We start from the raw sequence: 25,972 nt of genomic DNA on the forward strand, positions 1-25,972 counted from the left end.
GCCAAGAGAGGACCATAAAGAAGAATACCCTCAGTCAACTAGTCCTGGGACTCAGTGAAGCAACCACTAACACTACTAACAATAACCAGCCCCAGGACAGTGACATCGTAGCACAGAGAATTCGACCCAACACAATTGTCACTAAACAAAAGGAAAAATACCTGTCATATTGGGCAGAAACAACAAAAACCCAAAACAAACTCAATTGCTACTTGGCCCTAAACAGACAATCCAACATGGCTGAATACCTGACCATGGTAAAGGATAGCAAACTGAGAAAAACCTTGACAAGGTACAGACTTAGTGAACATAGCCTGGCCATCGAAAAAGGCAGACACAGACAGACCTGGTTGCCAAGAGAGGACAGGATATGCTCTCACTGCAGTCAGGGAGTGGTGGAGACAGAGATGCACTTCCTCACATCTTGTGGAAAATATCAGGGCATCAGGGAGAATTTCTACCAAAAATTCACACAAATATGCCCTGAATTCAGAAATTTGAATGACGACCAAAAACTCCCATACCTACTAGGGGAAGAGAGAAACTGTGTAACCTTAGCGGCACACTATGTTACAGCTTGCCATAAACAGAGGGACAACCACTAAATATAAGAAAAGAGTATATACAAATTATACGAATGTATATTTATACACTCAGGGATATATCTGTTTATACACTATGGATAGATCTGTATTTTTGTGTACAACCATGAATGTTTTTCGATGCTTTGGCAACATAAGATGTACCTTGTCATGCCAATAAAGCGATTTGAATTGAATTGAATTGACTGGGCAGAGAGAGACTGGGGGGGGAGAGAGAGAGAGAGACCTGGGGAGAGAGAGAGAGAGAGAGAGACTGGGGGGAGAGAGAGAGGGAGAGAGAGACCTGGGGAGAGAGAGAGAGTGGCGGCACACTATGTTACAGCTTGCCATGAACAGAGGGACAACCAGTAAACTAAGAAAAGAGTATATATAAACAATGCGAATGTATATTTATACACTCAGGGATATATCTGTTTATACACTGTATGAATAGAACTGCGTTTATGTGTTCAACCATAAATGTATTTTGATGCTTTGGCAACATAAGATGTACCTTATCATGCCAATAAAGCGATTTGAATTTGAATTTGAATTGAGAGAGTGAGACTGGGGAGAGAGAGAGAGAGTGAGAGAGTGAGACTGGGGAGAGAGAGAGAGAGAGACCTGGGGAGAGAGAGAGAGTGAGAGAGACCTGGGGAGAGAGAGAGTGAGAGTGAGAGAGACCTGGGGAGAGAGAGAGAGAGAGAGAGAGACCTGGGGAGAGAGAGAGAGAGAGTGAGAGAGAGACTGGGGAGAGAGAGAGAGAGAGTGAGAGAGACCTGGGGAGAGAGAGAGAGTGAGAGAGACCTGGGGAGAGAGAGAGTGAGAGAGACCTGGGGAGAGAGAGAGAGTGAGAGAGACCTGGGGAGAGAGAGAGAGAGTGAGAGAGAGAGACTGGGGAGAGAGAGAGAGAGAGCGAGAGCGAGTGAGAGAGACCTGGGGAGAGAGAGTGAGACTGGGGGAGAGAGAGAGAGACCTGGGGAGAGAGAGAGCGAGAGCGAGTGAGAGAGACCTGGGGAGAGAGAGAGAGAGAGAGTGAGAGAGACCTGGGAAGAGAGAGAGAGAGTGTGAGAGAGACCTGGGGAGAGGGAGAGAGAGTGAGAGAGTGAGACTGGGGAGAGAGAGAGCGAGAGCGAGTGAGAGAGACCTGGGGAGAGAGAGAGAGAGTGAGACTGGGGGAGAGAGAGACTGGTCTGACAACTGGGAAGGAGTTATTACTGAGTTATGTTATGTTATGTTCCATTAATCTTTTGATTAATTTGTTGCAGAATGTGTCCTGTCCAATGGGATGAACTACAGAGGAGAGCAGCAGATTACATCTGCTAGAAGAGCGGTGTGTGAACTGGATGGAAAATGAGCGGGATTATAACATGACTCTCTATCCAGACAGCGTGACAGGTAGCGAGTGTAACCTTTCCCAGTCGTCGATAAAACTCCTTCATTGTGTTAATCTGAGCAAACATGGCAGCTTTGATCTAACATTGCTAAAATGTTGTGATAAATAACAGGTGTGGAGACCACCGTTTCTGTCGAAATCCAGATGGGGAGGATGGGCCCTGTGCTACGTAAAGGCCCCGGGTGAGGAGAGACCAGTCCGACGCACCTGTGGCATTGGAGGCTGTAATGGTAAAACAGATCTTTAATATCACACCAGTTCTGCAGTGTACAGCTGCTGAACGTGACACTGAGACAGGCCGGACAGTTTATACAGGGTGGCACTGAGTGCAACAGCTGTACTTGTGTAATTAAACCACCTTTGTGAACAAGCGATGTGAGAGCTAGTATTAAACTAAAGGAAAGGGCTTCTACGATTGCAAAGAACAGTGGAGATCCCGCGGACTGAGAGAGATATAAAGAACGGCAAAGGGATACAGAGAAAGTAGTACATAAGAACATAAGAAATAGGAACAGGAGTAGGCCTTGCGGCCCCTCAAGCCTGTTCCGCCATTCAATAAGATCATGGCTGATCATTGACTTCAACTCCACTTCCCGCGCGATCTCCATATCCCTTGATTCCCCTAGAGTCCAAAAATCTATCTATCGCAGCCTTGAATATACTCAATGACTCAGCATTCACAGCCCTCTGGGGCAGAGAATTTGAAAGATTCACAACCCTCTGAGTGAAGAAATTCCTCCTCATCTCAGTCTTAAATGGCCTACCCCTTATCCTAAGACTATGCCCCCTAGTTCTAGACTCCCCCACGAGGGGAAACATCCTCTCAGCATCTACCCTGTCAAGCCCCCTCAGAATCTTATATGTTTCAATAAGATCCCCTCTCATTCTTCTAAACTCCAATGAGTATAGGCCCAACTGGCTCAACATTTCCTCATAAGACAACTCCTTCATCTCAGGAATCAACCTCGTGAACCTTCTCTGAACTGCCTCCAATGCAAGTATATCCCTCCTTAAATAAGGAGACCAAAACTGTACGCAGTACTCCAGGGGTGGTCTCACCAACGCCCTGTACAGTTGTAGCTAGACTTCCCTACTTACTTGCTGTACCTGCATGCTAAGTTTTTGTGTTTCATGTACGAGGACACCCAGATCCCTCTGTACTGCAGCATTCTGTCGTCTCCATTAAAAAAAAAGAATTTGCATTTTTATTCTTCGTACCAAAGTGGATAACCTCACTTTCTCACATTATACTTCAGCTGCCAAATTTTTGTCCACTCACTTAACCTGTCTGTATCCCTTTGCAGATTTGTGTCCTCCTCACAACTTGCTTTCCCACCTATCTTTGTATCATCAGCAAATTTGGCTACAGTACACTCGGTCCCTTCATCCAAGCCATTAATATAGATTGTAAATAGTTGAGGCCCCAGCACTGATCCCTGTGGCACCCCACTAGTTACAGTTTACCAACCGGATAATGACCCATTTACCCCGACTCTCTGCTTTCTGTTAGTTAGCCACTCCTCTATCCATGCTAATATATTACCCCCAACCCCATGAGCTCTTATCTTGTGCAGTAACCTTTTATGTGGAATGCCTTCTAGAAATCCAAATACACCACATCTACTGGTTCCCCTTTATCCACCCTGTTCGTTACGTCCTCAAAGAACTCTAGTAAATTTGTCAAACACGATTTCCCTTTCATAAAACCATGTTGACTTTGCTTGATGTCCTGCTATTACTTCCATAATAATGGATTCCAGCATTTTCCCGATGTTAGGCTAACTGGCCTATAGTTTCCTGCTTTCTGTCTCCCTCCTTTCTTGAATAGGGACGTAACATTTGTGGTTTTCCAATCCGTTGGGACCTTTCCAGAATCCAGGGAATTTTGGTAGATTACAACCAATGCATTCACTATCCCTGCAGCCACTTCTTGTAAGACCCTCGGATGCAGGCCATCAGGTCCAGGGGACTTGTCAGCCTTTCGTCCCATTTGTTTGCCCAGTACCTTTTCTCTAGTGATAGTCATAGTTTTAAGTTCCTCCCTTTTGCCCCTTGATTATCTACTATTATTGGGATGCTTTTAGTGTCTTCTACCGTGAAGACAGATACAAAATATTTGTTCAAAGTCTCTGCCATTTCCCTGTTTCCCATTAATTCCCCAGTCTCATCCTCTAAGGGACCAATGTTTACTTTAGCTACTCTCTTCCTTTTTATATACCTGTAGAAGCTCACTGTCTTTTTTATATTTCTTGCTAGTTTACTCTCATAATCTATCTTCTCCCTCATTATTTTTTTAGTCATCCTTTGCTGGTTTGTAAAAATTTCCTAATCCTCTGGCCTACCACTAATCTTTGCAAGATTGTATGCCTTTTCTTTCAATTTGATACCATCCTTAACTTCCTTAGTTAGCCACGGATAGTTTATCCTTCTTGTAGAGTCTTTCCTTCTCACTGGAATATACCTTTGCTGAGAGTTATGAAATATCTCCTTATATGTCTGCCACTGCTTGTCTACCGTCTTACCCTTTAACCTATTTTCCCAGTCCACTTTAGCCAACTCTGTCTTCATACCTTTGTTAATTGCCTTTATTTAAGTTTAAGACACTAGTTTCAGACCCAAGTTTCTCACCCTCAAACTGAATGTGAAATTCTATCATGCTATGATCATTCTTCCCTAGAGGATCCTTTACTACGAGATCATTAATTAATCCTGCCTCATTGCACATTACCAGATCTAAAATAGCCTGCTCCCTGGTTGGTTCCACAACATATTGTTCTAAGAAACCATCCCAAATACATTCTATGAACTTGTCCTCAAGGCTACCTTTGCCAATTTGATTTGTCCAATTATATGAAGATTAAAATCGCCCATGATTGTTGCAGCACCTTTCTTACAAGCCCCTATTATTTCTTGATTTATACTCTGTCCTACTGTGTAGCTACTGTTAGGGAGTCTATAGACTGCTCCCACCAGTGACTTATTTCCCTTATTATTTCTTATCTCCACCCAAACTGATTCTACATCTTGATCTTCCGAGGCAATATCATTTCTCACCACTGTACTGATCTCATCCTTTATTAACAGAGCTAGTTAAAGCTGCAGAAAGGGAATATGAGAAAAAGCTTGCGAGGGATATCAAGGACAACATTAAAGGCTTTTACAGATATATTAATAGAGGAACGTGGACCCCTTAAAGACAGACATTCGCAGGTGATATTGTAATTGGAAATCAGGAAATGGCAGACTTACTAAATACTTTACATCGGTCTTCACAGTGGAGGAAGAGGATAACGTACCAGAGATACGAGAAAAATTCAAAATAAATCAAGTACTAGATTTAATTTAATATAAGTAAAAAAAACTGGTAATGGGGGAAAATAATGAGACTAAAGATCGACAAATCCCCAGGACTGGATGGATTCCACCCCAGGCAATTAAAAAAGTAGGTGAGGAAATTGTAGATGCTTTTGTCATGATCTTCCAAAGCGCGCTCAATTCAGGAATTGGAAAATTGCCAATGTCACTCCATTATTTAAGAAGGGCGGGAGAGAGAAACCAGGAAATGATGGGCCTATTAGTCTAATGTCTGTTGTAGGGAAGCTCCTAGAATGTTATTTGCAACAGTGTGGGTAAGTGTGAGTTAGGGTAAGTGGGGTGTTAGGTGCTCTTTTCAAACTTTAACTCTGTGGGTTGTAGTTAATAAGGCCTTTCTGGTGCAGAGTGACTGTTGGTAAACCATTTAACTGGTGTAACTAGAGGGATTGATTTAATTTAAATCCAATTAATTAAAGGGATCTAAAATCGGGCAGAGGGTGTCCATAACTAACAACAAAAAATTTAATTAATTACTTAGAATGGAGCAGGTGATGTGTTACTGTTGCGAGATGTGGGAGTCGGTGAACCCCATTGAGGCTCACGGTGATTACGTCTGTGACAAGTGTCTGCTGCTACAGGAACTCCAGCTCCGTGTTGATGAGCTGGAGTCTGAGCTTCAGACACTGCGACACATCAGGGAGGGGGAGAAGTACCTGGACTCTGTGTATCAGGAGGTGGTCACACCTATGAAGTTAATTAATTCAGACAGGACGGTATGACTACAAGTGAGGCAGGTACGGGGATCCAGGAGGTAGAGCTGGAGGAGCCGCAGCCCTTGTTCTTGTCCAACAGGTTCGAGGTTCTTATTCCCTGTGGGGACAGGAGCAGGGACTGCAGGGAGGATGAGCAACCTAGCCACAGCACCGTGGAACGGGGGGCCATTCAAGAGGGGGGAGTAAATAGAAATGTTGTAGTGGTAGGGGATAGTATTATTAGGGGGATAGATAGAGTTCTCTGCAGCCGAGAGCGAGAGTCCCGAAGGCTGTGTTGCCTACCCGGTGCCAGGGTTAAGGACATCTCCTCTGGGCTGGAAAGAAACTTGCAGTGGGAGGGGGTGGATCCAGTTGTCGTGGTCCATGTTGGTACAAACGACGTAGATAGGACTAGGAAGCCGGTTCTGTTAAAGGAGTATGAGCAGCTAGGGGTCAAATTAAAAAACAGAACCTCAAGGGTAATAATCTCTGGATTATTACCTGAGCCACAAGCGAATTTGGCTAGGACAAATAAAATTAGAGAGTTAAATGCGTGGCTCAAAGACTGGTGTGGGAGAAATGGGTTTTGCTTCCTGGGACACTGGCACCAGTACTGGGGCAGGAGGGAGCTGTTCCGTTGGGACAGACTTCACTTGGCCAGTGCGGGGACTAGAGTCCTGGCGGATCATATAACTAGGGCTGTAGAGAGGGCTTTAAACTAACTAGTGGGGGGGAGGTTCCTAGAGAGCAAATAATAAAAATGACAACAGAGAAGGTCATAGACTTAGGTAGCAGTGGGGAAATTAAAAACCAGAGCGTGTCAGGAAGGGGCAGAAGGTATGGAGTAAAAGGTAAAGTAATAAAAAGGGCAAAAGCAGGAACTAAGTGTCACAAACCATATTTGAAAGTTCTCTATCTGAATGCACGTAGCATTCGTAACAAAATAGACGAGTTAATGGCACAAATAGCTACATATGGGTATGATCTTGTGGCCATTACAGAAACATGGCTGCAGGGTGACAATGCCTGGGAATTAAACATACCAGATTATTTAATGATCAGGAAGGACAGGCAGGAAGGAAGGGGAGGTGGGGTGGCTATGTTAATAAAGGAAGGAATCACTGTAATACAGAGAAATGATATTGGGTCAAAAGATCAGGATAATGAAACAGTTTGGGTGGAGGTAAGGAATAATAAGGGGAAAAAAACACTAGTGGGCGTAGTCTATAGGCCTCTGAACAGTTGCAACTCTGTTGGACGGAGTATCAATCAGGAAATAGTTGAGGCTTGTAATAAGGGAACATCTATAATTATGGGGGATTTTAACTATCATATTAATTGGACAAATCAAATTGGGCAGGGCTGCCTTGAGGATGAGTTCATTGAGTGTATTAGGGATGGGTTTCTTGAGCAGTATGTAACTGAACCGACCAGGGGGCAAGCAACCTTAGATCTGGTCCTGTGTAACGAGACAGGATTAATTAAAAATGTCCTAGTAAAGGATCCCCTTGGAATGAGTGACCATAACATGGTTGAATTCCATATTCAATTAGAGGGTGAGAAGGTTGGATCTCAAACAAGCGTGCTAGGCTTGAATAAAGGAGACTATGAATGTATGAGAGTGGAATTGAGTAGAGTAGATTGGGAAAATAGATTAAAGGGTAAGACGATACATGATCAGTGGTGTACATTTAAGGAGTTATTTTACAACTCCCAAAAAATATATATTCCACTGAGAAGAAAAGGGTGTAAAAGAAAAGACAGCCATCCGTGGCTAAGTAAAGAAATTAAGGATAGTATTCGACTAAAAACAAGGGCATATAAGGTAGCCAAATCTAGTGGGAGGATAGAGGATTGGGAAAACTTTAAAAGACAGCAAAAAATAACAAAAAAGATTGATTAAGAAAGGGAAGATAGATTATGAAAGTAAATTAGCAAAAAATATAAAAACAGATAGTAAGAGTTTTTATAGTTATATAAAAAGAAAAAGGGTGGCTAAAGTAAATGTTGGTCCCTTAGAGGATGAGACCGGGAAATTAATGGTGGGAAATATGGAGATGGCAAAAACACTGAATGAATATTTTGTATCAGTCTTTACAGTAGAGGACACTAAGAATATCCCAACACTGGACAAACAGGGGGCTATAGGGGGGGAGGAGCTAAACATGATCAAAATCACTAAGGACGTGGTACTCGGTAAAATAATGGGACTCAAGGCGGATAAATCACCTGGACCTGATGGCTTACATCTTAGGGTCTTGAGGGAAGTGGCGGTAGTGATTGTGGATGCATTGGTAATAATTTTCCAAAACTCCCTGGACTCAGCAAAGGTCCCGGCAGACTGGAAAACTGCTAATGTAACACCCTTATTTAAAAAGGGCAGTAGACAGAAGGCTGGAAACTATAGACCGGTTAGCCTAACATCTGTGGTAGGTAAAATTTTGGAGTCCATTATTAAGGAGACAGTAACAGGACATTTGGATAATCATAATTTAATAGGACAAAGTCAGCATGGTTTTATGAAGGGGAAGTCATGTTTGACAAATTTGCCGGAGTTCTTTGAGGAAGTAACATATAGGGTGGATAAAGGGGAACCAGTGGACGTAGTGTATTTAGACTTCCAAAAGGCATTTGACAAGGTGCCACACAAAAGATTATTGCTTAAGATAAAAAATCACGGGATTGGGGGTAATATTCTGGCATGGATAGAGGATTGGCTATCTAACAGAAGGCAGAGAGTTGGGATAAATGGTTCATTCTCAGACTGGCAATCAGTAACTAGTGGTGTTCCGCAGGGGTCAGTGCTGGGTCCCCAACTCTTTACAATCTATATTAACAATTTGGAGGAGGGGACCAAGTGTAACATATCAAAGTTTGCAGATGATACTAAGATGGGAGGGAAAGTAGTGAGTGAGGAGGACATAAAAAACCTGCAAGGGGACATAGACAGGCTAAGTAAGTGGGCAGAGATTTGGCAGATGGAATACAATACTGGAAAGTGTGAGGTTATGCACTTTGGCAGGAAAAATCGTAGAGCAAGTTATTATCTTAATGGCAAGAAACTGGAAAGTACTGAAGTACAAAGGGATCTGGGGGTCCTGGTGCACGAAACTCAAAAGGTTAGTATGCAGGTGCAGCAAGTGATTAAGAAGGCCAATGGAATGTTGGCTTTCATTGCTAGGGGGATAGAATATAAAAATAGGGAGGTATTGCTTCAGTTGTACAAGGTATTGGTGAGGCCACACCTGGAATACTGCGTACAGTTTTGGTGTCCATACTTAAGAAAAGACATACTTGCTCTCAAGTCAGTACAAAGAAGGTTCACTCGGTTAATCCCGGGGATGAGGGGATGGACATATGATGAGAGGTTGAGTAGATTGGGACTCTACTCATTGGAGTTCAGAAGAATGAGAGGCGATCTTATTGAAACATATAAGATTGTGAAGGGGTTGGATCGGGTGGATGCGGGGAGGATGTTCCCGATGATGGGTGAAACTAGAACTAGGGGGCATAGTCTTAGAATAAGGGGCTGCTCTTTCAAAACTGAGATGAGGAGGAACTACTTCACTCAGAGGGTGGTAGGTCCATGGAATATGCTGCCCCAAAAAGCTGTAGAAGCTACATCATTACATAAATTTAAAACAGAAATAGACAGTTTCCTAGAAGTAAAGGGAATTAAGGGTTACGGGGAGCGGGCAGGAATTTGGACATGAGTCTAGGTTCGGATCGGTCATGGCCCTGTGGGTAGCGGAGCGGGCCCAGGGGCCGTGTAGCCTGATCCTGCTCCTATTTCGTGTGTCTAATTCTGTTAAATTCAGGAGATGGTTCTGTGATAGTAGATTGGCGGTTAGGATCAGATCAGCCATGATCTTATTGAATGGCGGAGCAGGCTCGAGGGGCCGATTGGCCTACTCCTGCTCCTATTTCTTATGTTCTTATGTTCTTATGTAACAGTGACTGAGCATTTGGACAAATATGAGCTGATCAGAGAGAGCCAGCGTGGATTTGTAAAGGGTAAGTCATGTCTAACTAACCTAGTTGAACTTTTTGAGGAGGTAACTAACGTGGTAGATAAGAGTGTCTATGGATGTTATTCATATGGACTTCCAGAAGGCATTCGATAAGGTTCCACACAAGAGACTGTTAACAATAATGAGAGTGCATGGAATTAAAGGCAACCTGTTGACATGGGTAGGGAGTCAGAGTCATAATGGCACAGAAGGAGGCCATTCAGCCTATCGAGTCCGTGCCGGCTCTCTAGAGCCGTTAGTCCCATTCCCCCGCTCTATCCCCGTAGCCCTGCAAGTTTATTTCCCTCAAGTGCCTATCTAGTCTCCCCTTGAAAACATTGAGTGTCTCCGCTTCCACCACTTCCGTCGGCAGCGAGTTCCAGGTCCTCGCCACTCGCTGCGTAAAAAAGGTTTTCCTCACATCCCCCCTGTATCTCTTGCCCAAAACCTTAAATCTGTGTCCCCCAGTCCTTGTACCATCAACTAGTGGGAACAGCCTTTCCCTGTCTAGCCTATCCAAACCCGTCATAACCTTGTACACCTCTATCAAATCACCCCTCAACCTCCTTTGCTCTAATGAAAACAAATCCAGCTTCTCCAACCTGTCCTTGTAGCTAAGATCCTCCATCCCCAGAACCATTCTGGTAAATCTCCTCTGCACCCTCTCAAGGGCCTTCACATCCTTCCTAAAGTGTGGTGACCAGAACTGGACGCAATACTCCAGTTGTGGCCTAACCAGCGCTTTATAAAGGTTCAGCATAACTTCTCTACTTTTGTACTCAATACCTCTATTTATGAAGCCCAAGATCCCATATGCTTTGCTAACCACACTCTCAATATGTCCCGCCACCTTCAGGGACCGATGCACATTAACTCCCAGGTCCCTCTGTCCCTGCACACTCTTTAAAACTGTGCCATTAAGTGTATATTGCCTCTCCCTGTTCTGCCAAAATGCATCACCTCACAGCTCTCTGTATTAAATTCCATCTGCCACTTGTCTGCCCATTCTGCTTATCTATCTATTAAAGGGATCAAGGGATATGGGGAGAAGGCAGGGACTGGGTACTGAGTTTGGATGATCAGCCATGATCTCATTGAATGGTTCTATGTTTTTCTCTGTTCTGTTGCAGTCGATTGATATCATCCTCACTGTTTGCCATACCCCCCAAGTTTGGTGTCATCGGCAAATTTAGAAATTCTGCTCTGTATTCCAATATCCAGGTCATTTATATATATCAAAAAAAGCAGTGGCCCCAGCACTGACCCTTGGGGAACACCACTGTCTACCGTCCTCCAGTCTGAAAAACAGCCATTTACTACAACTTGCTGTTTTCTGTTCTTAAGCCAATTCCTTATCCAAGCTGCCACTGACCCACCTATTCCATGAGACTCAATTTTGTTAACCAGCCTTCTATGTGGTACTTTTTCAAACGCCTTCTTAAAATCCATGTAGATAACATCCATTGCATTCCCTTCATCGATCCTCCCTGTTACTTCATCAAAAAATTCACTTAGATTAGTCAAACATGATTTGCCTTTTACAAATCCGTGTTGGCTCTCCTTAATTAGCTTAAACTTCTACAAGTGCCCGTTAATTTTTTCCTTGATTGTTGTTTCTAAAACTTTACCCACCACTGATGTTAAACTGACCGGCCTGTAGTTACTAGGATTGTCCTTACACCCTTTCTTGAACAATGGTGTCACATTTGCCACTTTCCAATCCTCGGGCACCTCCCCCGTATCTAGGGAAGATTGCCTTGCCCTGCGCCTCTAAGCATATAACACCTTCTTTGTCTCGAATAGGCCCCACCCCGCCTCTTATTACCCGCTTACTGTTTAGACGCCGGTAGAAGGTTTTTGGGTTCCCTTTTATGTTAACCGCCATTCTACTCTCATAGCCAATCTTATTTTCTTCATCATCACATCCCCTCTCAACTTATTGTATTTGGTCTGGTTCTCCCTTGAAGAATTCACCTGACATGCATCATACACCCTCTTTTTTTGTTTCATCATCTTCTCTATCTCCCTCGTCATCCAAGGAGCCCTTGCTTCAGTTTCCTTACCCTTCTCTCTTGTTGGAATGTACCTAGCCTGTACTTGGAACATTTCCTTCAAGGTCACCCATTGTTCCGTTACAGTTTTTCCTGTCGGTCTTTGGTTCCATTTTACCCTGGCTAGATCCTTTCACATCCCATTGAAGTTAGCCCTATTCCAGTTTAGAAGTTCCACTCTAGATGGTTCCTTGCTCCTCTCCATTGCTAATCTAAACCTTATAATACGATGATCACTCGTACCTAAGGTCGACCTGGCCCACCACATTCCTCAGCACCAGATCCAGCAATGCCTCCTTCCTAGTTGGGCCAAGAACATACTGGTCAAGGAAATTCTCCTGAACACATTTCAGAAATTCCTCCCCCTCCTTTCCCTTTACCCTAGCATTATCCCAATCGATATTTGGGTAATTAAAGTCCCCCAATATCACCACTCTATAGCTCTTGCATATCTCTGCGATTTCCCTGCAGATTTGCTCCTCTACCTCCCTCTCACTATTTGGAGGCCTGTACAATACCCGCAATAGCATGATCAGACCATTTTTGCTCCTCAACTCTAACCAAATGGATTCTGTCCTTGTCCCCTCAAGAACATCCTCACTTTCCAACTCTACAATGTCTTCCTTAATCAGCACTGCCACCCCACCTCCCATTATTCCTTCCCTATGTTTTCTGAACACCTTGTACCCTTGATTATTAAGTGCCCAGACCTCACCGTTTTTAAGCCACGTTTCCGTTAATGCCACAACATCATATTGCCACACGGCTAATTATGCTTGTGGCTCACCCACCTTATTCACCACACTTTGTGCGTTTACATATCTGCATTCTAAACCCATTTTTAAATTTTTCGTAGTCTTTCTTAGTCTGCTCCTATCTAATATGATAGCAAAATACTGCGGATGTTGGAAATCCGAAATAACAACAGAAAATGCTGGAAAAACTCAGCAGGTCAGGCAACATCCGTGGACAGAAATTTGAGTTGACGTTTCGGGTCGAGCCCTTCTTCAAAACTGGAAAGAAAAGATAGATCGGAGGCAGGGCTGCGATCGGACAAAAGAATAAAAGAAACAAAAGAAGTAAAAAAGAGATAATAAAAGGTGTTAGAAGCTAGACGAGATGGTAATAGGCTGAGATTGGGTGTAAAGTGTACTGGCAGGGCAAGAGATAGCTGCCAGGTGTGAGAGCGAAACAAAAGAAAGGGGGGGGGAAGGAGTGGAAAAATTAACCTCGGCCCCTATTTCATTTTTTCTTGTAATTTTTCCACTCCTTTCCCCCCCCACTTTTGTTTCCCTCTCACACCTGGCAGCTATCCCTTGCCCTGCCAGTACACTTTACACCCAATCTCAGCCTATTACCATCTCGTCTAGCTTCTAACACCTTTTATTGTCTCTTTTTTACTTCTTTTGTTTCTTTTATTCTTTTGTCCGATCGCAACCCTGCCTCCGATCTATCTTTTCTTTCCAGTTTTGAAGAAGGGTTCGACCCGAAACGTCAACTCAAATTTCTGTCCACGGATGTTGCCTGACCTGCTGAGTTTTTCCAGCATTTTCTGTTGTTATTTCCTATCTAATATGGTACTACTTCTGCCTCTAGTACTACTTTCCTCTCTAGTACTATCCAACACACTCACTCTTTTATGCACCTTATTCCTCTTTTCTACTCCTGTATGCTGGTGCCCCTCCCCCTGCCAAGCTAGTTTAAAACCTCCCCAACAGCAGTAGCAAACCTCCCCGCGAGAATACTGGTCCCGGCTCTGTTGAGGTGTAACCTGTCCGGCTTGTACAGGTCCCACCTCCCCCAGAAACGGTCCCAATACCTCAGGAATCTAAAGCCCTCCCTCTTGCACCATCTTTCCAGCCATGCATTCATCTGTTCTATCCTCCTATTCCTGTACTCACTAGCACGTGGCACCGGGAGTAATCTGGAGATTACAACCTTTGAGGTCCTGCTTTTTAATCTCTCTCCTAGCTCCCTAAACTCTGCCTGCAGGACCTCATCCCTCTTTCTGCCTATGTCGTTGGTACCGATATGGACAACTACCTCTGGCTGTTCACCCTCCCCCCTCCGAGTGTTCTGTAGCTGCTCAGTGATATCCTTGACCCTAACTATCGAATCCCCCACCACTGTTGGCTCTTCCACTCTTTTTCCTCCCCCCCCACCCCACCCCCGGTGCAGCTGAGCCACCTGTGGTGCCGTGGACTTGTCTCTGGCTGCACTCCCCAGAGGAACCATCGCCCTCACCAGTACTCCGCACCAAATAGCGGTTGGAGAGCGAGCTGCACTATCTGCCTGGTCCTCCTCTTCTGTCTGGCGGTCACCTATTCTCTCTCTGCCTGCACACTCTTAAGCTGCGGGGTGACCACCTCCAGAAAAGTGCTATCCCTGTAACTCTCAGTCGCGCGGATGCACAGCAGTGACTCCAGCTGCCGCTCAAGCTCTGAAACACGGATCTCGAGCTGCCGCAGCTGGTGACGCTTCCTGCACATGTGGTGGTCCAGGCTACGTGAAGCGTCCAGGACTTCCCACATGGAACAGGATGTGCACTCCACGGACTGAGCTGCCCTGCCATGCCTGTATTTAATAGACTAAGAACTAACTTAGCACAAGTAAACTTAAAACTGGAAAAAAACCACTCGGCAGCTACTCACCAATCAGCTCCTTCCCTTGTGCCGACGTCACTTTTTCTACTGTGACGTCACTCTTTTGGATTGTGCCTCTGTTGAGCCGCTGCCTCTTTTGCTCCTCTCGCCGCTGCTCCCGCCGCTCCTCCCGCCGCTCCTCCCGCCGCTCCTCCCGCCGCTGCTCCCGCCGCTCCTCCCGCCGCTGCTCCCGCCGCTCCTCCCGCCGCTGCTCCCGCCGCTCCTCCCGCCGCTCCTCCCGCCGCTCCTCCCGCCGCTCCTCCCGCCGCTGCTCCCGCCGCTGCTCCCGCCGCTCCTCCCGCCGCTCCTCCCGCCGCTCCTCCCGCCGCTCCTCTCGCCGCTCCTCCCGCCGCTCCACCCGCCGCTCCTCCCGCCGCTCCTCCCGCCGCTCCTCCCGCCGCTCCACCCGCCGCTCCTCCCGCCGCTCCTCCCGCCGCTCCACCCGCCGCTCCTCCCGCCGCTCCTCCCGCCGCTCCTCTCGCCGCTCCTCCCGCCGCTCCTCCCGCCGCTCCTCCCGCCGCTCCTCCCGCCGCTCCTCTCGCCGCTCCTCCCGCCGCTCCTCCCGCCGCTCCACCCGCCGCTCCTCCCGCCGCTCCTCCCGCCGCTCCTCTCGCCGCTCCTCCCGCCGCTCCTCCCGCCGCTCCTCCCGCCGCTCCTCTCGCCGCTCCTCCCGCCGCTCCTCCCGCCGCTCCACCCGCCGCTCCTCCCGCCGCTCCTCCCGCCGCTCCTCCCGCCGCTCCTCCCGCCGCTCCTCCCGCCGCTTCTCCCGCCGCTCCTCCCGCCGCTCCTCCCGCCGCTTCTCCCGCCGCTCCTCCCGCCGCTCCTCCCGCCGCTCCTCTCGCCGCTCCTCCCGCCGCTCCTCCCGCCGCTTCTCCCGCCGCTCCTCCCGCCGCTCCTCCCGCCGCTCCTCTCGCCGCTCCTCCCGCCGCTCCACCCGCCGCTCCTCCCGCCGCTCCTCTCGCCGCTTCTCCCGCCGCTCCTCCCGCCGCTCCTCTCGCCGCTCCTCCCGCCGCTCCTCCCGCCGCTTCTCCCGCCGCTCCTCTCGCCGCTCCTCCCGCCGCTCCTCTCGCCGCTCCTCCCGCCGCTCCTCCCGCCGCTCCTCTTGCGCTCTTTACAGTGCTGCTGCTCCTTGGTTAGGAGGTCGGGAGACAGAGAGTTCAGATAAAGGATGTGTCCAGTTGTCAGGGTGTGACTAGTGGTGTCCCCCAGGGGTCTGCACCGGGGCCTCAGCTTTTCACTATATTTATCAATGATGTAGAGAGTTATATATCCAAGTTTGCTGACAACATGAAATTAGGTGGCACAGTAAATAGTGTAGAGGGGAGCAGAAAGTTGCAAAGGGACATTGAGAGATTCAGTGAGTGAGCAAAACTGTGACAGATGGAGTTTCACGTGGGGAAGTCTGAGGTCGTCCACTTTGGACCCAAGGAAGACCAATAGGAACATTTTCTAAATGGTGAGAAGCTGGGAACTGTGGAGGAGCAGAGAGATTTAGGGTCCATGTACAGAAATCACTAAAAACTAGTGGACAGGTACAAAAAATAATTAAAAAGGCTAATGGAATGTTGGCCTTTATCTCGAGGGCTGGAACACAAAGAGGTGGAAGTTCTGCTACTGTTGTTAAAGCTCTGGTCAGATCCCATCTGGACACTGCGTTCAGTTCTGGGCCCCGCACCCCAGGAAGGAGATACTGGCCTTGGAACCAGGGGGGGGCGCCCAGATTCACCAGAATGATACCGGGGTTTAAAGGGTTAAATTATGGGGACAGGTTCCATAGACTAGGCTTGTATTAACTTGAGTATAGGAGATTAAGGGGTGATCTAATTGAGATGTTTAAGATGATTGAATGATTTGATTGGGTCGGTAGAGAGAATTATTTCCTTTGGTGGGGGGAGTCCAGGACAAGGGGGCAGAACCTTAAAATTAGAGCCAGGCCGTTCAGGGTGATGTCAGGAAGCACATCTTCACACAAAGGGTAGTGGAATTCACCAACTCTCTCCCCAAAAAGCTGTTGAGGTTGGGGTCAACTGAAAATTTCAAAACTGAGATTGATAGATTTTTGTTTGGCAAGGGTTTTGAGGGGCACGGAACCAAGGCGAGTAGATGGAGTTAAGATACAGATCAGCCATGATCTCACTGAATGGTGGAGCAGGCTCGAGGGGCTGAATGGCCAACTCCTGTTCTTATGTTCCCATGTTCTCCTTCTCACCCTGGTTTCTATCCAGTGACCCCTGGTTTCTATCCAGTGACCCCCTGCTCGAACATCAAGCTGGGACAGGAGAGCCTGTGATGCCCACCACAGCCGAATAGCCCTGTTTAAGCCCATACATGAAGAGTGGCCACAACGGTTGGTGCCCCAGCCTAAATCAGCGAGTCCGTAACCAGAGGGCAGAACAATGGTTCCAGTCGGCAATCCTGTCATGGTCACTGCCTGCTGGTTATTGCTGTATAGTGTTGATGAGACCAGTTTGTAAGATTTTCACAATGTATTGATGGTAATTTACTCCCTGCTCCCCTCGATCATTTATTTGCCCCTATTGTCTTCATATTAGGTGCTTCCCTCAGTGAAGATCTTAATTCCACGACAGTGAGGCTGGAAACGGTGAATGTTGAATCGAGTGCGGGGCAGATTGATGATCCAGTTTACTCGCAGCCCTCCGAGAGTGACCATACTGTGAAGCAACCAGTCATTGAAATTAGCCAGCCTGTGAGGCAAACTGCTAAACAGAAGAAGGATCTTGGAATTCTAGGTATCGTGTCTGAACTCTGAGATCAGGGGGATTACTGGCAATGCTGTGGAGTGTCCGTGCCCCCAGTGTCGGGGAGCAGCCCGTGCCCCCAGTGTCGGGGAGCAGCCCGTGCCCCCCAGTGTCGGGGAGCAGCCCGTGCCCCCAGTGTCGGGGAGCAGCCCGTGCCCCCAGTGTCGGGGAGCAGCCCGTGCCTCCAGTGTCGGGGAGCAGCCCGTGCCCCCCAGTGTCGGGGAGCAGCCCGTGCCCCCAGTGTTGGGGAGTAGCCCGTGCCCCCAGTGTCGGGGAGCAGCCCGTGCCCCCCAGTGTCGGGGAGCAGCCCGTGCCCCCAGTGTCGGGGAGCAGCCCGTGCCCCCAGTGTCGGGGAGCAGCCCGTGCCCCCAGTGTCGGGGAGCAGCCCGTGCCCCCCAGTGTCGGGGAGCAGCCCGTGCCCCCAGTGTCGGGGAGCAGCCCGTGCCCCCCAGTGTCGGGGAGCAGCCCGTGCCCCCAGTGTCGGGGAGCAGCCCGTGCCCCCAGTGTCGGGGAGCAGCCCGTGCCCCCAGTGTCGGGGAGCAGCCCGTGCCCCCCAGTGTCGGGGAGCAGCCCGTGCCCCCAGTGCAGTCAAGATGGTGTGTGACTTGGAGAGGAACTTGGAGATGGTGGTGTTCCCATGCGCCTGCTGCCCTTGTCCTTCTAGGTGGTAGAGATTGCGAGTTTGGGAGGTGCTGCCAAAGAAGCCTTGGCGAGTTGCTGCAGTGCATCTTGTAGATGGTACACACTGCAGCCACAGTGCGCCGGTGGTGGAGGGAGTGCATGTTTAAGGTGGTGGATGGGGTGCCAATCAAGAGGGCTGTTTTGTCCTCGATGGTGTCGAGCTTCTTGAGTGTTGTTGGAGCTGCACTCGTCTAGGCAAGTGGAGAGTATTCCATCATACTTCTTACTTGTGCCTTGTAGATGGTGGAAAGGCTTTGGGGAGTCAGGAGGTGAGACACTCGCCGCAGAATACCCAGCCTCTGACCTGCTCTTGTTGCCACAGTATTTGTGGCTGGTCCAGTTAAGTTTCTGGTAAATGGTGACCCCCCCAGGATGTTGATGGAGGATTCGGCGATGGTAATGCCGTTGAATGTCAAGGGGAGGTGGTTAGACTCTCACTTGTTGGAGATAGTCATTGCCTGGCAATTGTGTGGCGCGAATGCTACTTCCCACTTATCAGCCCAAGCCTGAATGTCGCCCAGGTCTTGTTGCACGTGGGCATGGACTGCTTCATTATCTGAGGAGTTGCGAATGGAACTGAGCACCGTGCAGTCATCAGCGAACATCCCCATTTCTGACCTTATGATGGAGGGAAGGTGAAGATGGAGATGAAGCAGCTGAAGATGGTTGGGCCTAGGACACTGCTCTGAGGAACTCCTGCAGCGATGTCCTGGGGCTGAGATGATTGGCCTCCAACCACCACAACCATCTTCCTTTGTGCTAGGTATGACTCCAGCCAGTGGAGCGTTTTCCCCCCGATTCCCATGGGCTTCAGTTTTACTAGGGCTTCTTGATGCCACACTTGGTCAAATGCTGCCTTGATGTCAAGGCCAGTCACTCTCACCTCATCTCCGGAATTCAGCTCCTTTGTCCATGTTTGGACCAAGGCTGTAATGAGGTCGGGAGCAGAGTGGTCTTGGCGGAACCCAAACTGAGCATCGGTGAGCAGGTTATTGGTGAGTAAGTGCCGCTTGATAGCACTGTCGATGACACCTTCCATCACTTTGCTGATGATTGAGAGTAGACTGAAGGGGTGGTAATTGGCCGGATTGGATTTTCCTGCTTTTTGTGGACAGAACATACCTGGGCAGTTTTTCACATTGTCGGGTAGATGCCAGTGTTGTAGCTGTACTGGAACCGCTTGGCTAGTTCTGGAGCACAAGTCTTCAGAACGATAGCCGGGATGTTGTCGGGGCCCATTGCCTTTGCTGTATCCAGTGCGCACAGCCATTTCTTGATATCACGTAGAGTGAACCGAATTGGCTGAAGACTGACTTCTGTGATGGTGGGGACCTCAGGAGGAGGCTGCGATGGATCATCCACTCGGCATTTCTGGCTGAAGATGGTTGCAAACACTTCAGCCTTGTCTTTTGCACTCATGCTGGGCTCCGCCATCATTGAGGATGGAGTTATTCATGGAGCCTCCTCCTCCCGTTAGTTGTTTAATGGTCCACCACCAGTCAGGACTAGATGGACTGCAGAGCTTTGATCTGATCCATTGGTTGTGGGATTGCTTAGCTCGCCAGGCCATGAGGTTACAGATTGTGGTGGAATACAATTCTGCTGCTGCTGATGGCGTACAGCGCCTCATGGATGCCCAGTTTTGAGCTGCTAGATCTGTTCTGAATCTATCCCATTTAGCATGGTGGTAGTGCCACACAACCTGATGGAGGGTGTCCTCAGTGTGAAGACGGGACTTCCTCTCCACAAGGACTGTGTGGTGGTCACTGCTACCAATACTGTCATGGACAAATGCATCTGCGACAGGTCGGGGGGGGGGGTTGGAGGTTGGAGGTTGGGTGGGGGGGTGTTGGAGGTCGCGGAGGGGTTGGAGGTCGGGTGGGGGGTTGTTGGAGGTCGGGTAGGGGGTTGGAGGTCGGTTGGGGAGGGGTTGGAGGTCGGGGAGGGGTTGGAGGTCGGATGGGGGGTGGAGGTCAGATGGGGAGGGTGTTGGAGGTTGGGGAGGGTTTGGAGGTCAGGTGGGGAGGTGTTGGAGGTCGGGGATTCCTGTTTTCCCCCCCTCCCCCTATTTTCCACAGTGTAACATTGGTTTACTTGTACCTCCTAGGTCAGGCTTTGGCAATTGGAATGATGGTCATTATCATAGTGGTGGGTGCTGGCATCATCGTGGGCTACATCTACAAACGGTAAGGATGTGTCAGACTCAGAACTCCATGGAGATACTGGGAGGTGGGTTAACTGGAACGTCGTGGAGTGGAGCTGGGTTGCCGATGCTGTACTGGGGGTGATGGGCAAGTTTGAGCTCTGCTGCATCAATCATTTGCTGAAGGTCCTGCACTGTGCAAGTCCTGGCTCTGGCCTTCATTAGCTTTTGTGGATGTGATAAATGATGGAGACGGGACATGAATCAAGGAGGTAGGAAAGTTACCCGATGCCCTGAGCTGGGAGCTGGCCTGCAGTTTCACCATCTCCTGCTTTTGTGTACAGCCCCTGCCCAGAGTTTCAATCACAGCTTCCTCAAATTGGGTGAGGTGTCGGGGTTGGGGTTTGGTTGGGGTGGCCTCCTCTTATGTGGGTTTTTACATAGAATTTTACAGCACAGACCAGGACATTTGGCCCAACTGGTCTATGCCGGTGTTTATGCTCCACACAAGCCTCCTCCCACCTCACAGTCTGGGTCTGGCCTGGGGTCTGTGTCTGTACTGGCCTGGGGTCTGGGGTCTGTGTCTGGCCGTTAGCTGGTAACTGGCTCGAGGATGTGCCTCCCCGAGTCTCAGTAGACTGTTCTCCATCAGTAGCAAGACACATCCCGGGATCAGAGTGCTCTCATAAGAAATATGAGCACAGCCTGCTCCGCCATTCAATAAGATCATGGCTGATCATCTACATCAACTGCACTTTCCCGCCCTCTCCCCATATCTCATCGATTCCCTTAGTGCTCAAAAATCTATTGAACTCCGTCTTCAGTATACTCAATGACTGCGCATCGACAGCTCTCTAGGGTAGAGAATTCCAAAGATTCACAATGCCGTGAGTGAAGAAATTTCTCCTCATCTCAGTTCTGACCCCTTATTCTGAGACTGTGACCCCTGATTCTAGACCCTCCAGCCAGGGGAAACAGCCTCTCAGCATCTATCCTGTCAATTCCTCAAGAATTTTACATATTTCAATGATATCACCTCTCATTCTTCTAAACTCGAATATAGGCCCATTCTACTCAATCTCTTCTCATAGGACAGCCCCCTCATCCCAGGAATCAATCTCGGGAACCTTCGTTGCACCCCCTCTAAGCCAAGTATATCCTTCCTTAGATAAGGAGACCAAACCTGTACACAGTACTCCAGGTGTGGTCTCACCAAAGCCACATATAATTGCAGCAAAACTTACTCTAATACTCCAACCCCCTTGCAATAAAGGCTATTTGCCTTCCTAATTGCTTGCTGTACCTGCATGTTAACGTTCTGTGATTCATGTTCAAGGACCCCCAAATCCCTCTGAATACCAACATTTCCTAGTGTCTCGCCTTTTAAAAAAAAATATTCTGCTTTTCCATTCTTCCCACCAAAGTGGATAATTTCACATTTCCCCACATTATACACCATCTGTGTAGGGGGTTTCTCTTGCTCGTCCTGGTCTCCTGCCAGGCTTTGTGCAATAATTACCCTTGAGTGGTTCGACCCACTCTCCCCTACGGTTCTAGACCTTGGACTTAGATGCAGAGAACTGTAGTGCAGAGAAAGGACTCAATAGACCAGGTTGAATAGCACGAAATGGATGCTTTTATTTTTAAACAGTTTGAAGCATTACAAAATACATGTCATAGGCACAGATTAAAGTAACTACAATCATGCACAAATTTATGAACTTGACTCTATGGAAATGGGGAACACACGGCACGTCGTAAAAGGGGAAACACATTACGATTTAACCTTACTCCCTCCCCTAATACCTAAACTAAGTTTCGATTTGAGGAACTCGGGATCATGCTCACCACTATCAGAATCGCAAAAAGGGGTTCGCAATCTTTTAGCACAGCTTTCCATCGTCACGTGGACCTGGAAACTTCTGGCGCAGTCGATATTCTCTCTCTCTCTCTCTCTCTCGAGGCGGCGGGGTAGACACAGCCTCGATGAGCGCTCGTCAAGGTTGAGATCCACTATTGTGGATTTGGGTTCATGGAGCAGTCCCTGCCACCAATGTGATATTGAAGAAATGGATGCACGTGTCGAGGCCTTGCCTGGCTAGGCTCGGAATGTCCTTTTTATCCGACCTGGATCGTCGGTTTTTTTTTTCCCGAGGGTGTCTTCTCCTTCGGCCTGGGTCGTCGATGATCTCCCGACAACAGCACCCGGGCCACCCTCGTCGTCTTCCCGTCGTGGCCGAGCCTTGTCTGGCTGAACACCGATCGTGTCCCGAAATCGAAGTGCTGCCTTGCACTGAAAAGTCCGTCCGAAGCGTCCTCGAAAAGAAGAAACGTCTTGGTCGAATTCCGAAGAAGTGAAACGTGAACTTGATCCTGGATCTGTGTAACCGTCACTTTGATGGACTTTCAATCCATAGTTATACCCTTTTGGGACAGTCTTATCTCCCGCCAAATCATAGTCCTGTCTTTGTATTAATTTTGGCGGGCAGAAATCTCTGCAGGGGCGCTTTGTCTTGTAACGGGAGCCGGTGATAACTTAACTGGCCTTCCTGGCCAATAATGTCTTTTAATGTCTTTTACATTGTCACCGTGACTCGGTTCGCATATTGATCGGTCTGGAGATTTCCCTTGATGGCTGTTAAACGGTTTCTCCTTTGTACATTAAATGGGTATAAGTGTTCATGCATTGTCCGCCCATATCTTGATGGGCCCCATCCTGTTTGCCTGAAACCGTCCTGTACTTAGAATCCATTGAATATGTATGCTGTTTCCCTGAGTTTCGGTTTCCCGATACTGGCTTTCGCGGGCTTACTGTTTTCAATCCACAAGCCTGTCTGGCTTGCAGTAACAGAAATCAAATGGTCCAGAAACTGATCACGAGGCCTGGTGGCCATTTTGTATGCCCTTTTATCAAAGGTTTTTCTGTGCAAGCTTACTTTGGTCAATAAACTGTCTTATTTTATCCTGTTTTCTTGCGTGATTATTGCTGAAAATTTCGAATCTTACAGGCCCCCCTGTGATACTGATAGCTTGCTAGAGGTATCAATGATCCTTGGTGAGCAAATTTTCCCTGATTCCCCACATCCAAACATTCCTGGCACTTAACTATCTATGACCCTCACGACACATGCAGTTCCCATTTCCGAAAAAAAAAACGAAAATTACTTTGTGCACATTTGGACAATCATAGGCAGCACTTCTTAAACTATAACACATTCATCTGTCAGATGTGCAGGTGTTGATACCCTCTTGCACCACCTGCATACACCTTTTATTAATCCAAAAGCTTAAGAACGACTAATAACATAACAATATTCATATGCTTAAAACAAAAACACGCAAATGGCCAAAATCTAAAAATGGAGGGACGCTTAACCTTCAATACTAGCAACTTAAAGTGGGGTGTCTTCTTCCCCCATTCGCACATAGCGTTCTCTCCATTCTCCTGTGTTCTCGTGCCTCTGGAGGCGTTTGCCTCTTTTGCAATGCACGAATAGCAAAAATATCACAATTAAAACCTGACACACTACTAGGATGTGGGATGCTATTCTAATCCAGGCCGGGACCTCTATGTTAGTGAACAAGTCCCACCATGGTGGGATGACTATGTCCAATATGTCTTTTCCTATCTCTAAAGTCTTCTGCTCCAGTGTGTAAAAATGTTTCTGTGAAACTATAACGGCTTTTAAAATCTTGGTGAGGTGTTCGGGAAGAGGGGGAATGACATAACCAAAATGCGCGACGAATCGTTACAAGTCCGTGAAATTCTCTTTGACAGTGAGGTGAACGGTGGAGGGTGCAGGAATGGGGACAATTCGTTGTTGTGCCACTTGAACCTCGGCCCTGGGTTTGAAACAGAAACTGCTATCACTGATCGAACACCACTCGTGTTGTCCGTAGCGGTAGTGAGGCGCTGCAGTGGTGACGCAGTATGTCCCACCCCCGATATATGCTACCTGCCATTGCCATTGCCTCCATGGTGCAATTTATCGGCTTCACGCTAGCGGTTCTGAACCCGCACTGTGGTTTCAAAAAGGCATTCAAGTGCTGGGGACACAGGATGATGTGTGCTCCCCGGCTCCGACATCCCGAGAGGTCGGTGCCTGTCATCGTACGCTCCCATCTGATGACGTAAGGCGGGACCACTGCGTAACGAATGTGTGCGCCCCCCTGAATGACTCCAATGTTCTCCACCCTGTATACCGGGGCGGGCTTTGCTGCGGGAGCCAACACCGGCATTCTTACCACTATTCCCATGATAGTATGATTCGAACATCCGCAGTCCAGTGGGACTGGGTACGCTTCTGCAGCTAGTCTGAGCTGGCACAGGCTTAATGCATTCTCAAAAGGGTGGAGCGCTTGCAAGTGCTTGTTGCTGATCCAGGACGGGACCAAACCCTGTTTTAAATCCTCAAGATTACTGTGACCCTCGCCCAGTAACCACGCCCCGTATAGCACACAGGCCTCGTTTTGCGCAGCTTGATCGGACGCATTCCGATCCTCCTTAATCAGCGCATTTACCGTTCTCGCGTGTTTCTCCAGCTCAGCTATTATTTCCTTAAAGTGTAGTGTCATGGCCTGGTCCTCATGTAACTCAGAACCCACTACCTTATTTTCGTCTGTCAGTATGTTCCTTAACTGGGCTTTTAAACCGTTGATCTGTGTCTGCAGCTCCACGTTATCTAGAGCGTTGAAGACAGATGTCCTGGTATTAAAAGCAGTGAATATGTCATTTACTGTACCCCTTCTTTGCCTCCCGACTCGATCCAAAACTTCCGGTGGTGTGGTGTATAATTTGTCTTTGTCGATGTCGGCAAAGTCAAACTCGTAAAACTGTCTAAACATTCGGGTTAACAGGACCTGGTATAATTGTTCCGTTTCTTTGGGATACCACTCCGGCAATCGTACCTCAGTGAGGTTTAAAATCACTGAGGCCACCGCGTAGTGTACCCCTTGGTACAGCACCTGACCGGTGGGTACCAATACTAAACCGTTCCCGGGTCCCTTGGTGGTGGTTGGGCACCCTTCTTTCTGGGCTTTTGCTACCGGAAGCGTGGGCAGGGGCTTGCGTGGGCGGGTGATGAGTTCAGTGGCGTTTACCGGAATAGGGGAGTATGGGGCTCCGCACGCTCGAGTGCTGACATCCCATCTCATCCCCTTTCCTTCATCCTGCCACTGCCTCTGGAAGAAGATGGATACGCCCTTGGGGCAAACGCGTTTTGAACCCCACATACAGACATATATTCCTTCATCTGGTTCCCACCATTTGTCCCAACACACACGTAATTGTCCGTGAGTCCCCGTAATAGTCCGATGGGTATTATTACCCAGTCGCTCCCACTCGACCGTAGAGTTCTTCATGCCCTTTCCCAGCTTTCGCAGCCACCACCATCGCCTTAGTGGTACGTTCCCATTACACACCAGACAGATCCTCTTTCCCACGGTAACGCTGACTCTGGGTGCAAGGATCCTCACCCGAGGGCACGTTAACGAAGTCTCTTGGTAGGCAAAACCGAAATTGCTGGAGTATTCCGTAGAATTCGTCCCCAGCCAACCTGGCCATCTCCCCTGGTGGAAGTAGGTGGCGGTTTCCTCAACCTCTCGCTCCCCTGTCCCATCCGTTGCGATGGGGGCCGTGTCCC

At 48.3% G+C, this 25,972-nt stretch overlaps 1 protein-coding gene across 1 annotated transcript in view; it reads left to right on the top strand.

Moving 5' to 3' along the window:
* The window catches only part of pik3ip1 (phosphoinositide-3-kinase interacting protein 1), a 140,904-nt gene that overhangs the window by 93,284 nt on the left and 21,648 nt on the right, over positions 1–25,972 (top strand). Inside the window, 6 exon segments of the mRNA XM_085962124.1 lie at positions 1,850–1,905; positions 1,907–1,986; positions 2,090–2,136; positions 2,139–2,207; positions 17,300–17,497; positions 20,295–20,373. Of these exon segments, the coding sequence (XP_085818250.1) occupies positions 1,850–1,905; positions 1,907–1,986; positions 2,090–2,136; positions 2,139–2,207; positions 17,300–17,497; positions 20,295–20,373 (529 nt within the window).

This window comes from Somniosus microcephalus, chromosome 19, assembly GCF_052327205.1.
Source record: "Somniosus microcephalus isolate GS21.2 chromosome 19, FLI_Smic_1.0, whole genome shotgun sequence".
Taxonomy (NCBI): domain Eukaryota; kingdom Metazoa; phylum Chordata; class Chondrichthyes; order Squaliformes; family Somniosidae; genus Somniosus; species Somniosus microcephalus.